This window comes from Taurulus bubalis (genome assembly GCF_910589615.1).
Source record: "Taurulus bubalis genome assembly, chromosome: 19".
Lineage (NCBI taxonomy): Eukaryota > Metazoa > Chordata > Actinopteri > Perciformes > Cottidae > Taurulus > Taurulus bubalis.
Genome location: NC_136607.1, coordinates 19,554,105 through 19,566,612, shown reverse-complemented (window position 1 = coordinate 19,566,612; position 12,508 = coordinate 19,554,105). Strand labels below are relative to the sequence as shown.

At 42.2% G+C, this 12,508-nt stretch overlaps 1 protein-coding gene across 1 annotated transcript in view; it reads right to left on the bottom strand.

The window, feature by feature from the left end:
* fibcd1b (fibrinogen C domain containing 1b) overlaps nucleotides 1–12,508 on the bottom strand; it is a gene marked incomplete at both ends in the record, with an annotated part of 100,688 nt that overhangs the window by 61,998 nt on the left and 26,182 nt on the right. Inside the window, 2 exons of the mRNA XM_079235304.1 lie at nucleotides 6,508–6,987; nucleotides 11,200–11,283. Coding sequence (XP_079091430.1) covers nucleotides 6,508–6,987; nucleotides 11,200–11,283 — 564 coding nt within the window. The remainder of the gene's footprint in view (nucleotides 1–6,507; nucleotides 6,988–11,199; nucleotides 11,284–12,508) is intronic.

Genomic DNA, 12,508 nt, shown 5'->3' with positions numbered 1-12,508 from the left:
AGTCTCAGCAACTGGTTGAGGTCGAGGATGAAGAGGACCTCGCCAATCATGCAATGTAATTAATACCTAATAACTTGTTTATGTTTATATATATATGTACTTTTTTTATATATATTTTTTGTATGTATATATATTTATATATATATATATATATATATATATATGTATTTTTTATATATATATTTTTATGCACTTTTTTTAAAGTATATATATATATTTTTATATATATATTTTATATATATATATATATTTGTATATATATATATTTTTAAGTATATACATTTTTTATATATATTTTGATATATATATATATATATATATATATATATATTTGTATGTATACATATTTTTTTATATATATATATATATATACATATATATATATATATATATATTCTTCTTTTTGTTTCTCACAATTTCACAATTCATTGATAAATCCAGCAGATTAATTGTTTAAATTCATAACTTGCAGCCCTGCATCTCCAAAATGAATTCTGCCAAATGCAGAGCTAAAAAGCAAAACATGAATTCTGTACATATTAAGAACATCAGATATCCACGGTGTTCGGATCGTTAACCCCTTATTGTGTCTCCGCTCAGATGTTCCCACATCCTGCGTTTTAGAGAACTGTCCATCTTTAGCATCGACTGGAAGCTTTGTTCATCCGACGACACTTTGAGCTCAAGAGCATCTGAGTGGCTGATTGTGTTCCATGTGGGTTGTTTCTCTGATACCAATAAGATACAGCTGGAGCTTTTTTTTGTACACATACCATTCTGGATTGACAGGACAGCGTTTTAATGTATGCCCTCCATCCACATGCGTGAGGTTCCTCCCTTGCTTATGCTAATTGAACATGAGTATGTACTTGATCTGCTGTATGAAGGCGCCGCAACCTCTGCCTCACTTACTGTATCCTTCTGACTAAACATGAATCCCAGACACATACGAGGCTTCTGAAGCAGAGGAACAATGAATAAAACATTCCCCCGATGATTGACAGAACCTCCGCCACATAAAGGGAATGTTTTCATAGAAAATCTGATGCGTATCATACGGAGTCCTCTGGTCTTTGATCAGGCGTCTGATACTGTCCGTGTGTAGTCTGATGTCGGGGTTGAGTGGCGCAAAGAGTCCAGCTGTTCAATTAAATCATTATTTATTAATAAAGTGCAGATGTGACCCTTTAATGTTTCTGCGCTCCTATTGGCCGTACGGAGCGCTTCTCTTGAGCGACACCTCAAAACTGTATTACATTCATGTCTCACAATTTGCTGTCACAGTTTTGACATATTTGTATATTTGTACAACTTGATATTACACATCTTTATTTTGCTTTTCCATAATATCATTATATTTCATAAAAACCTCATTCCAGTAATTCATATTGCACTGAATCACAATAACTCTCTAAAGGATATATGTTGCAAACAAATGGCTTCAATATATATTTTCTGTAATTTCCATAATTGGAGGTTTTACTTTGAAGCTACCATTTGCTTAATTGGATTTAGTTTACTCTTATTGGAGGTTTGAAGTTATTTCTATCACCTCCCTGGCTGCAACACACTCTTCTTCTTCTTCTTCTTCTTCTTCTTCTTCTTCTTCTTCTTCTTCTTCTTCTTCTTCTTCTTCTTCTTCTTCCTTTTCCAAGTCCTCAAAGGACCGCGTGTCCACCAGAGTGAACACCTTGAGGCAACATGGTTTTCTTATCCACGGCAGCGCAGGTCGGCCTCTAGATGCGCAGCAGAGGTTGTGGGTGTCACAAGTCAAACAAATTCACATTCCACTGGCACAACATCCAGTTTAAACTGTGACCTGTGGTTCAAGGAAATCAGTAAGTCGTGCTCTTCCTCGCGGCCCTTGCAGTCTGCTGTTTTTTTTTATCAGTCAGACATTGTGCAAAACCTGAATGTCAAGTCAGATGAATATGTGAACTATACACGTGATGTCTGCTGGACTTCTGCTGTGGGGATCTTACCCTTCAGGTTATGTACACCAGCTTTAGCACATATTTAGTTTAATTACCACTGCTAAAAGTTTGTACGTCATTCTATTTTAAGAATTTGACATGCAACTGTTAGTGAGGCAAGACGCATGTCAGGGAGTAGCTTTGTTAAGTGGTGGAAGGAGGCTAATGTCTGCTTCTGCTTCATTAGTCATCCACAGGTGGTAATTACAGAGAAGTGTCAGGATGACAGTGTGTGTGTGTGTGTGTGTGTGTGTGTGTGTGTGTGTGTGTGTGTGTGTGTGTGTGTGTGTGTGTGTGTGTGTGTGTGTGGTAATTCCGCTAATTACTTTCTAAATGTAAATAGATTTACTGACAATATTCAATCAGGCTCATGACAAAATAATAGCACAGAGACAGCACTAATGAAGGTACTAAATAATGCTGATTCGGGCAAAAAATTATGCCCTTTTTCATCTGGGTTCGGTCCTACGTCAGTTCAGGTTGTATCTAGGAATCATGGGCGATGTAGTGAGGACATTAAGCCATGAAGAGCCCCCCAGGGCTCAATTCCCGGGCCTGGAATATGCAGGAGGTAACTGAAGGAGGAGGAGGAGAAACACTCCCAGTGTTATGAGTTTTGACTGAGAGCAAACACTAGCAGCACGCAGCCTAACTATCAGTTAAATGTATTGCTACCTTCCCCTGCAGTCACCGGGCCCATCAATGTTGTTTATGCCAATGCAAACGCCTTCCCTTTTTATTTGAGGCTGCAAAGCGCTCGCGGTGAAAGATGAATACGTCGGTTTGTGAAAAATCAAAACACATCACTCCTAAAAAAACGGCCGCAATCGGGTCCTCCTGCTCAGCTCCTGGGGGGCGCGTGAAAGGGGTTTGTCGCCGTACGGCGGGGTGAGAACGGTTCTTCGGGGGGCTGTGGCGACACATGGAGCCGTTACTAACACCGGCACAGTCGGCTCTGTGTCGTCGTATAAATCAGAAATCCGGGCCACATGTGGCTCGTAGATCACGCAGTCGCACCGTGGTGTCAGGCCCCAAAAAAACAGTGGATGTGCGCACCACATGCCTCGCCTCCAAAGAGGAAATCAATCACCTGGAGTGACCACCTCCACTTAGCCCCGGTGCCCACTGTGATGCCACCTACACCACTTTCTGCCTCCAGAGGACAGCCAATCAGCACCTGTGGTTTCTAAACCCTAGAACTCTATTGTTACAAATAGTAACACCATCACTAACGTCGGGTATATTTCACCCGATATATTGTACCTGAGAAAATATACTTCTCATCTAAATATATTATAATACAACAATACAAGGCAAATTGAAGTACTCTTCTCTCATTTTACCCTATAGAACATCTCATAAGATGAAAAACAGGTATCATGGGGAGACCCTAAAGATTCAAAATCGGGTGAAAAATTAGGGAAACCTCATTATAAAAATACAAATAATGAGCTATGCACTTGTTCTTTGGTCCACATGTTCCTGTGAGTCTTGTCCTGTGAAGGAAAAGTCTCCTTCAATGTTAAAACCCATCGGAAATGTTTTCACCCTCTATCACTAACGTCGGGTGAAAATCACCCGAATACGTGGCTGTTGAAAAAAAAGGATCGGAGCAGAGAGACAAGCCCACCTTCAATAAGACACACCTACCTTCAATAAGACACACCTACCTTCAATAAGACACACCTACCTTCAATAAGACACACCCACCTTCAATAAGACACACCCACCTTTAATAAGACACGCCCACCTTCAATCAGATCGGCCTACCTTCAATAAGACACACCTACCTTCAGTAAGACACGCCCACCTTCAATAAGACACACCCACCTTCAATAAGATACGCCCACCTTCAAAAAGACACAACTACCTTCAATAAGACACACCTACCTTCAATAAGACACGCCTACCTTCAATAAGACACGCCCGCCTTCAGTAAGACACACCCACCTTCAATAAGACACACCTACCTTCAATATGACACACCTACCTTCAGTAAGACACACCCACCTTCAATAAGACACACCTACCTTCAATAAGACACAACTCCCTCCGATAAGACACGCCTACCTTTGATAAGACACGCCTACCTTCAATAAGACACGCTTACGTTAGTGTTCTAGGGCTAAATATGTTAGTGTCCTATAGTTAAAGACATTAGTGTTCTAGGGTTAAATATGTTAGTGTTCTATGGTTAAAGACGTTAGTGTTCTAGGGTTAAATATGCTAGTGTTCTATGGTTAAAGACGTTAGTGTTCTAGGGTTAAATATGCTAGTGTTCTATGGTTAAAGACGTTAGTGTTCTAGGGTTAAATATGCTAGTGTTCTATGGTTAAAGACGTTAGTGTTCTAGGGTTAAATATGTTAGTGTCCTATAGTTAAAGACATTAGTGTTCTAGGGTTAAATATGTTAGTGTTCTATGGTTAAAGACGTTAGTGTTCTAGGGTTAAAGGATAGTGTTCTAGGGTTAAAGACGTTAGTGTTCTAGGGTTAAATATGCTAGTGTTCTATGGTTAAAGACGTTAGTGTTCTAGGGTTAAATATGTTAGTGTCCTATAGTTAAAGACATTAGTGTTCTAGGGTTAAAGATGTTAGTGTTCTAGGGTTAAAGACGTTAGTGTTCTAGGGTTAAAGGTTAGTGTACTAGGGTTAAAGATGTTAGTGTTCTATGGTTAAAGACGTTAGTGTTCTAGGGTTAAATATGTTAGTGTTCTATGGTTAAAGACGTTAGTGTTCTAGGGTTAAATATGCTAGTGTTCTATGGTTAAAGACGTTAGTGTTCTAGGGTTAAAGACGTTAGTGTTCTAGGGTTAAATATGCTAGTGTTCTATGGTTAAAGACGTTAGTGTTCTAGGGTTAAAGATGATAGTGTTCTAGGGTTAAATATGTTAGTGTTCTATGGTTAAAGACGCTAGTGTTCTAGGGTTAAAGATGATAGTGTTCTAGGGTTAAAGGTTAGTGTTCTAGGGTTAAAGATGTTAGTGTTCTAGGGTTAAAGGCATTAGTGTTCTAGGGTTAAAGACGTTAGTGTTCTAGGGCTAAGCCCTGCGAGGCCGTGCAAACCAATTCGCTGAGGTTTTTTTTGAGTGATTTTAAAACAATGCTGAACCATGAGCTAAAGAGAAAGGACTGGCAGAAAGCGTTTTGTTGTCTGAGCTGTATGGCTGGCAGCTGTGACATCTATTTACTTCAGAATAAAGAGAATGAGCCTGATGGGCCAAAATTAAAAGAGCATATGGTGTGAAGATGTTCCACGGACATGCATTCAGGAAATGCATCGTCAATAAATCAATGTAGACAGTGCGAAACTAAAGGGGGTCTAATCATGTTTTCATCCAATGTGGAGGCTGTCTCACACTAAAGGGACGCATTATGTTATCTTATTGAATTAATGCGCGAGTTGATCCGTTTCTTGAATCTTGATGGACATTTCTTCCCCTGTGACCTCATCTTCAAACACTAGACTGAGTTCTACTCAGCGGAACGTGAGCACTTCAATCTAGTCGCTGTTGGGTTGGTGAAATGCAAAGAGAAAGTTGGCACCGGCTTAGTGAATGATGGGGTTTGGATTTTGCAGTGAGGAAAAAGGAAGGCGCTAAATGAGACCGACTTCAAGTCCAATGAGCCGCCACGCATTCTAAGGTGGTTTCACAATCAATACATTGATAGGGTTTTTAATAATCCAGTCCTTGAACGCCTCTGTACTTACAGTTATTACTTGAGTGTACCGGATTCAGTTCATCTGTTTTTACTGCTCAACCAATCATTTTTATGTTCAATCATTACAACAACAACACCAAAAAGAAACTAATAAATATGATGCAGTAATTCTTCACAAATCTAGTTATGAAAAAAAAAGTTGGCTGCAAGAGTTCAGCATCTAAACCACTAGAAACATGATGAGCACCACTCGACCACATGACCGCGTGCCATGGAACAAACATGGATTCCTCCACTCCAGATAACTCACAGGGCATGGGATGTCAAACCCTTGTATATCTGTGATCACAGCATTACAATACACTACTTTATATGACATAATGAGAAGGATGCTATGGCTCCTGCAAATCCATAAAATAATAAAATGTGGTGGCAGGGGTGTGGTTAGCTCAGCTGGAGAGGGGGGAGGGGAAAAGCGACTCAGGGAACAGGTGTCGGGATGAGACCTGATTGGCCTCAGCTGGAGCAGATTGTGCGTGTTGTGCGTGTTGGTTATATAAGCCATAGGATGGACAGAGGAGCTATAGGGGCGAGGAAACGCAGGTCCCAATAAAGACATTGCAAAACAGCATCAAGGTCTGCGTGTGTCATTTGGGCTGGAGGAGACTCGGGGAGGTAACAAATCCTGTTACACTTAAATACCCCCTTTAATGTATTCAATGATCACCATTACAGCCCTATATGTTTGCTTTGGGTACTTCGTCTGGGTAATGTTTCTATTAAATGCATCAGAGACAGACATTATCTATTGTATGCATGTTCTCTGCATCCTTAGCATTCATACGTTCATACGTTAGTGTGGGCGTGTCTCACCTGTATGAGGCGGCCCTGCTCCGTCTGCAGGGTGTTGAGGTCTTGCCCCAGGCTGCCCTGCCCCCTGCGTAAAGACTCATAGTCCATTTTCAGTTGCCCCGCATGGGCCGACAGCTTGGCCACCTCCTCCGCCAGGCTGACGAGCAGAGCCCGGTCCTGGCCTTTCACCGACTTCAGGTCGGAGTCGTGGTCGGTGAGCGAGTGGAGCAGGGACGTCTGCACGCCCTCCAGGCGCAAAAAGTTACTGTTGTAGTCGGGGCAGTTGGGGTCGATGAAGATGTTGATGCGAGAGCCGTCGCCTCTCTCGACGGTGACCAGGGCGTTGGCTTCGTCCTGATTGGTGGAGATGTGGGGGAGGCCGTCGGACATGGGCGGGGCCTGGTAGTGATTCATAAAAAGGATGGTGCCGGTTACGGTGACGGCCAACAGCACGGCCACGAAGAGCAGGATAGTGCAGAGCAGATAGCTGCAGCTCATCCTCTGGAAGCAGGAAGGAGAGAGAGAAGGAAGAAGAAGGGAAAAGGAGGGAGGAAGGAAGAGAAAAAGGTGCTGTCAGAATCACAGTTGCTCGAAAATAAAAAGTTAGAAGGGAAAAAAAAGTGAGAAAAGAAATGGCGTTCATCCATCACTGGGGATAGCTTGAATGCCAGATGCTCAGTACTCAGCAATGTGAACATATTCCAATTTGCGAGAATGTAGTTGTGAATGATTTATGTGGCAACATAACAACTGCCAGTCGTCTTGGGAATCAAAACTCTGTAAAACTCCCTATATGTCATTAAAGTATAGCAAGTGGTGCGGCGGAGGAAACCTCTGGTCAACGCACAGATGTTCCACATCTACATTTCAGAGACAGGAAGGAAAATAATAAAACCCTGAAACAACAGCAGCCAGGAAGAGGAAGTAAAACAAAAGACTCTGACAGCCAATATGATTTAAATGAATGAGCAGAAAGTAGAATCCTCTTAGAGGACAAAGGCAGACCTCTACGGGTAACGTGGTCTCCATTAACTGGACTATAAAGGCCTGTATGATGGCTTTTTTATGATCCATTTTCCCACTCAGGTCCAGAGAACTAGCAAAAGGTAGGAAAGAGCACCAATGCGTGATTAAAAATGCCCGGCTCCCCCAGATCTTCCTCCAAATGAATCAGCAAGTCATCTCTTACTGATTTTATTTTCTGAAGGCTGTTCTCTGTGAGACTGTATCTGTTTATTTGGGCAGTTGTGTGTGTGTGTGTGTGTGTGTGTGTTTGTATGTGGAAGTGTGAGTGAGTGCGAGCTCATTAATATGTAAATTGGCTGCACAAGCACAGAGAAGCACATTAATAGACTGCTAATGGTCTGTTTTACGAGGGAGGTTTATGGTTTCCTTAATGTGAAGAAAATCAATCGTGTTGTCCAGGAAATACTCCGATCCACCGTGTTTACCCACGATAAAGAAAAAAGTTGTAACTTCGCCCCTGCAACTTATCCTTGTGAAATATACGGCATACGCAGGTGAGCTCCCAAAATATTAGCCCGCATAGTGATGGCGCACAAATAAAAATGGTGATATGCGCGGCCTCAATTGCAGCCCTCCGTACTTTAATCCTGAGCCGAAGCACATGCACACAAAGGGCCTCCATGTGGAGCCTGAGGGTGTTGGTTCTCACGTGGGTCCCATTTGCAACCCCCTGGCTGCGTTCACAACTCACATGGGCGGACACATATGGGGCCCGCAGCCAGGGAGCACATGTTGCTCGGCCTGGTGAGTCCCTGCTGCAAAAATCTCATGTGTCTCTCTATGATTCACAGAAGAGAAGAAGAAAAAAGAAACATTTTTTTAGCTCTGATTTAAAAAACCTAACCCACAAAATAAACAACAAGCAACACAGTATATGTATTTGGTAGATTATTTGCATTGCAAGAAAGACCAGCTGTTCTAAGAATACCTCAAGAAACAATCATTTTTCAGAAGGTAATTGGAAAATGACTCCTTTCAGCACATTTATTGATCATTTTTAACATATAATACCCTTTCTATTTGGTAGAATCCACTAAGTACGTTGCATAAATAAATGCATTATTGTTTTTTCTGCAGGGGCCAACTTCTGTTACCGCTGCTTCCTGAACGCCGCTGACCTATCAGCACTGTCACTGCAAACCGGCCCGGGGCTCTGCTTGTCCGAATGGGTTGGAAACCGCGTACACACACACACACACACATACACGCACACACATGCACACACACACACACACACACACACACACACACACACACACACACACACACACACACACACACGCACACACTGCCACATTTCTGCCAAATACTTGTAACAGACAGGCAAGAACATGTAGATATTGCACATGAAAAATAAAAGGATTACTTTGTCAGAAGTTTCCCTTTTTTCCACCCAAATACATCATCACAGCAAACAGCTCCAGGGAAGTATTGCCGCACGTAACATTTTCACATTTTCTTTTTGGTCTCCTTGCTCTAACTTAAGATGCAAACCGTGACGGCGTGATGAAATCTCTCTTTGCAAGTCAAACAGTGGTTTTCTTTAAGCTTGTGTGTTTGAGTGCAGGTGCAGCTGAGTGATTATGACGAGGCCTCGGCTGTGTGTGTGTGTGTGTGTGTGTGTGTGTGTGTGTGTGTGTGTGTGTGTGTGTGTGGTGTGCATAATGTCCATAATGGCCTCTCGCTGCAGAATGGCTGCAGTGCAACATTAGAACAGTTTCACTGAGCTCAACCGCCAGCGGGCCGAGACATCAGTGGAAACCATCATTGGCACTGAGCTAAATATTCATTGCCAGCATACTGATTGTTGACTTAACACAGAGAAGATATGTGGTGACCCCGATGCGCACGCAAGAAAAATCCCTGGAGCAGCCGGGCATGTCAAAAAAAACCTCCTCAGATAGACTGTAACCGGCACATAATGGTCCTCAGACGTTAACGTTGTATAAAGCAGCTTCTGGTAGTTTAAGGTACGAATTTACAGCCAGAAAATAAAGTAAAAATCAAGCACCTCGGCAGGGGAAAAGCACACAGCTAAAACACAGTTCACAGGATGCGTGCATGGACTTGACACAGGGGCACGCTTTATATAATTCTACTTATTTTGAGGTCAGAGGGAACGAGTCAGCATGACAATGGCGAGGGGAGGTTTTGCGTCTGCCTTTTGATGGTCAATACAAATCTGTTTAATGTCCCAACGGAATAAAAAAAACAAGACTAGCTAATGACACTCGCAGCCTCTAAACTCTGTTGTATTTTTTTGTTGAGAGTCTTTCAACCTCGCAGCAGGAGCCGCTCTGTAATTACTGGCTGACTTTCAGATCCTCTCGCGTCTCTACTCGTGCCACGGCGTGGGATTTTTGGGACAACAGGGGAATTCTTCTGATGGGTGGATTGAAAAAGGAGAGGCAGAGAAGGACAGAGAATGATTCTATATGAAAACGATGTTGTCCACCCACACAGGAGCGTTGGTGGAGGAGAGGCTTTGTCTGCTCATTAGATGAGAGGGAAACAAACTGGAGTCTCTCTCTCTGTCTCTCTCTCTCACACACTCACTTTCTCAATTTCAAATTGATGCAACCCAACTAGAACACACAGAAAGGCACACATATATTTAAATGCAGAATTATATTGTATGCATGCCTGATGAAAAAAACTAAAGCTCCCACTTTTATTTCCTTCCCCTGCAGCTTGAATAAGATTTTCCCATCGGTATCCAATGCATAACTGCAGCTACCTCCAAACCTTCTGCCATGAAATCTTCCCACAACGACTCCGCTGAGTTAAAAGGAATCTGCAGCGTCTAATCCGTCTAGAACTCGTGTGTTTTGGTACTTTGGAGTTAAGGGTTGTGTCGCTGCAATCCTTCGCACTGCCATCACCAGAGCAGGGAGGAAGTAGTTTGGGAGGAAAATCATCATCAATGACTAATCCCATCCGCTATATATATATATATATATATATATATATATATATATATATATATATATATATATATATATATATATACAGGAGGACTGAGACGATATACATGAAACAATACACTGATGTTGGACAAAGGACACTGCTTATTATTAGTTTGAATCTTGTATCCGGTTCAATGCTAACAGGGACCTGAGGTATCAGCTGTTCCAGGAAAAGCAAAACAATTGCTGAAACAATTAGTCCATTAATTTATTAGATGATAGACAGAAACTAATCGACTATACTGTTCTGAAGTTCCAGGTTTCTTCGTCTACTTTGATATTACGTTGAATATATTTGGGTTTTTGACTGTCAGCAATGTGAAGATGTCACCTTGGAATATGAATATCTTCTCTCTATTTTCTGTCATGTTAGAGACCATGCCATTAATTTAGAACATGATCATCAGATTAATTGACAATTAAAATAATTGTTAGTTCTAAACCTTCTCTCTGATTAGGAACAGCGAATAAGTTGGTCTGAATAAAAAACGACAACACAATATAATTGATGGGAAAAAAAATCAGGATGACCCATTCATTACACAAAAGCCTCTAATTTAGCGACTAATTATGTCCTTCTGATGTAACCCAGGACACATGAGCACATGTGTGTGTGTGTGTGTGTGTGTGTGTGTGTGTGTTTGTGTGTGTGTGTGTGTGTGTGTGTGTGTGTGTGTGTGTGTGTGTGCGTGCACAGTGCTCAGTGACGACAGGGCCTTACCTTGGCAGGAGTCTCCCTGGCAGTTTCTGAGTCTGACCAGCGATGTTTGAGCTGGGAGGAGCTGGGCACACACTCACAGAATGTCTGCATGGGACAAACACACAGGGCCACCAGTGTTGGCGTTTGTTCAAGTCATGTGCAATCAGGCATGCAAGCACATGCGCACAAACACACACACACACACACACACACACACACACACACACACACACATGCATGCACAAATACGCACAGGGAGACAGCAGGTTTTGGATCTGTATTTGAATAACAGAAGACATCTAATAAGTGGGCTGAGCACATTCTCTCGGCCCTCAAATACAATATGAAATTATTGTTTGGAGATAAATGGCGCTGGCGCTGATAAACTACAACCACCTACACACATAACTGCACGCTGACATAGACGGATCTGAACAGGCATCTGTACATCTCAGAGGTATCCCTGAATTCAATAGATGATGACAGGCTCAATGCGTCTTTCCCGGAGATGCAGGATCCTCAGTACACAGTTTCCTCCTACTCCAAATACAAGAGAAAAGCAATAAAAAAAAGGACAATTTCATCAAATGTGAGTGGGCACAGCGTGTGCATAGAAGCAGGCGGTCACGTATGCAGTTGCATTGTGGGTGTTTGTATACAAGGTCTGAGCATAACGTGCTTCATGTGTGCTTCTCCTGCTCGTGTCAGTCTGGGAGGACTTCTAGTTGCTGCAGATAATAACAGAGTAATTATGAAAGTGGGCTTTCTGTTCCATGACCCCGCTGCTCCCACTGTGGAACTGCTTAATTAGCCTGGGACCACGACGTCAACACACACACACACACACACACACACACACACGATCGTGGGAACGCATGCACACAAAAGTGCCTCCTTAAAAAAATGCAGGAAACATTAGCAATTAATGTATGAGAATGTGTTATCTATCTGAGCATGGGGTTCTAAGCCTGCGTGTGAGAATGTATACGTGACTGAGACTAAATGTGCTCTTCACACTTGTTATGACACTGTGTGTGTTTTAATAACATTAACAGGAGTGTAACGCAATTATTTTTAAGCCGCTTTAATCCATTTTCAACCACTAGGGGGCAAAACACGATCAGAACAAGCCCAGTTTGGAGAACACTAAATATTCGTTTGGTTCAAACCAATAAGTTCAATATTTATTCTCCTTTTACCGCCATGTGTGTCTATTTCTGCATCACTTGAGGAAAATATCTGGCTTTGTATGCTCAGCATTGGCTTTGGGTATCGAGCCGCCATTTTACCCACTGGGATCGTGACGAATACACAAAAATGAACTTTTAAA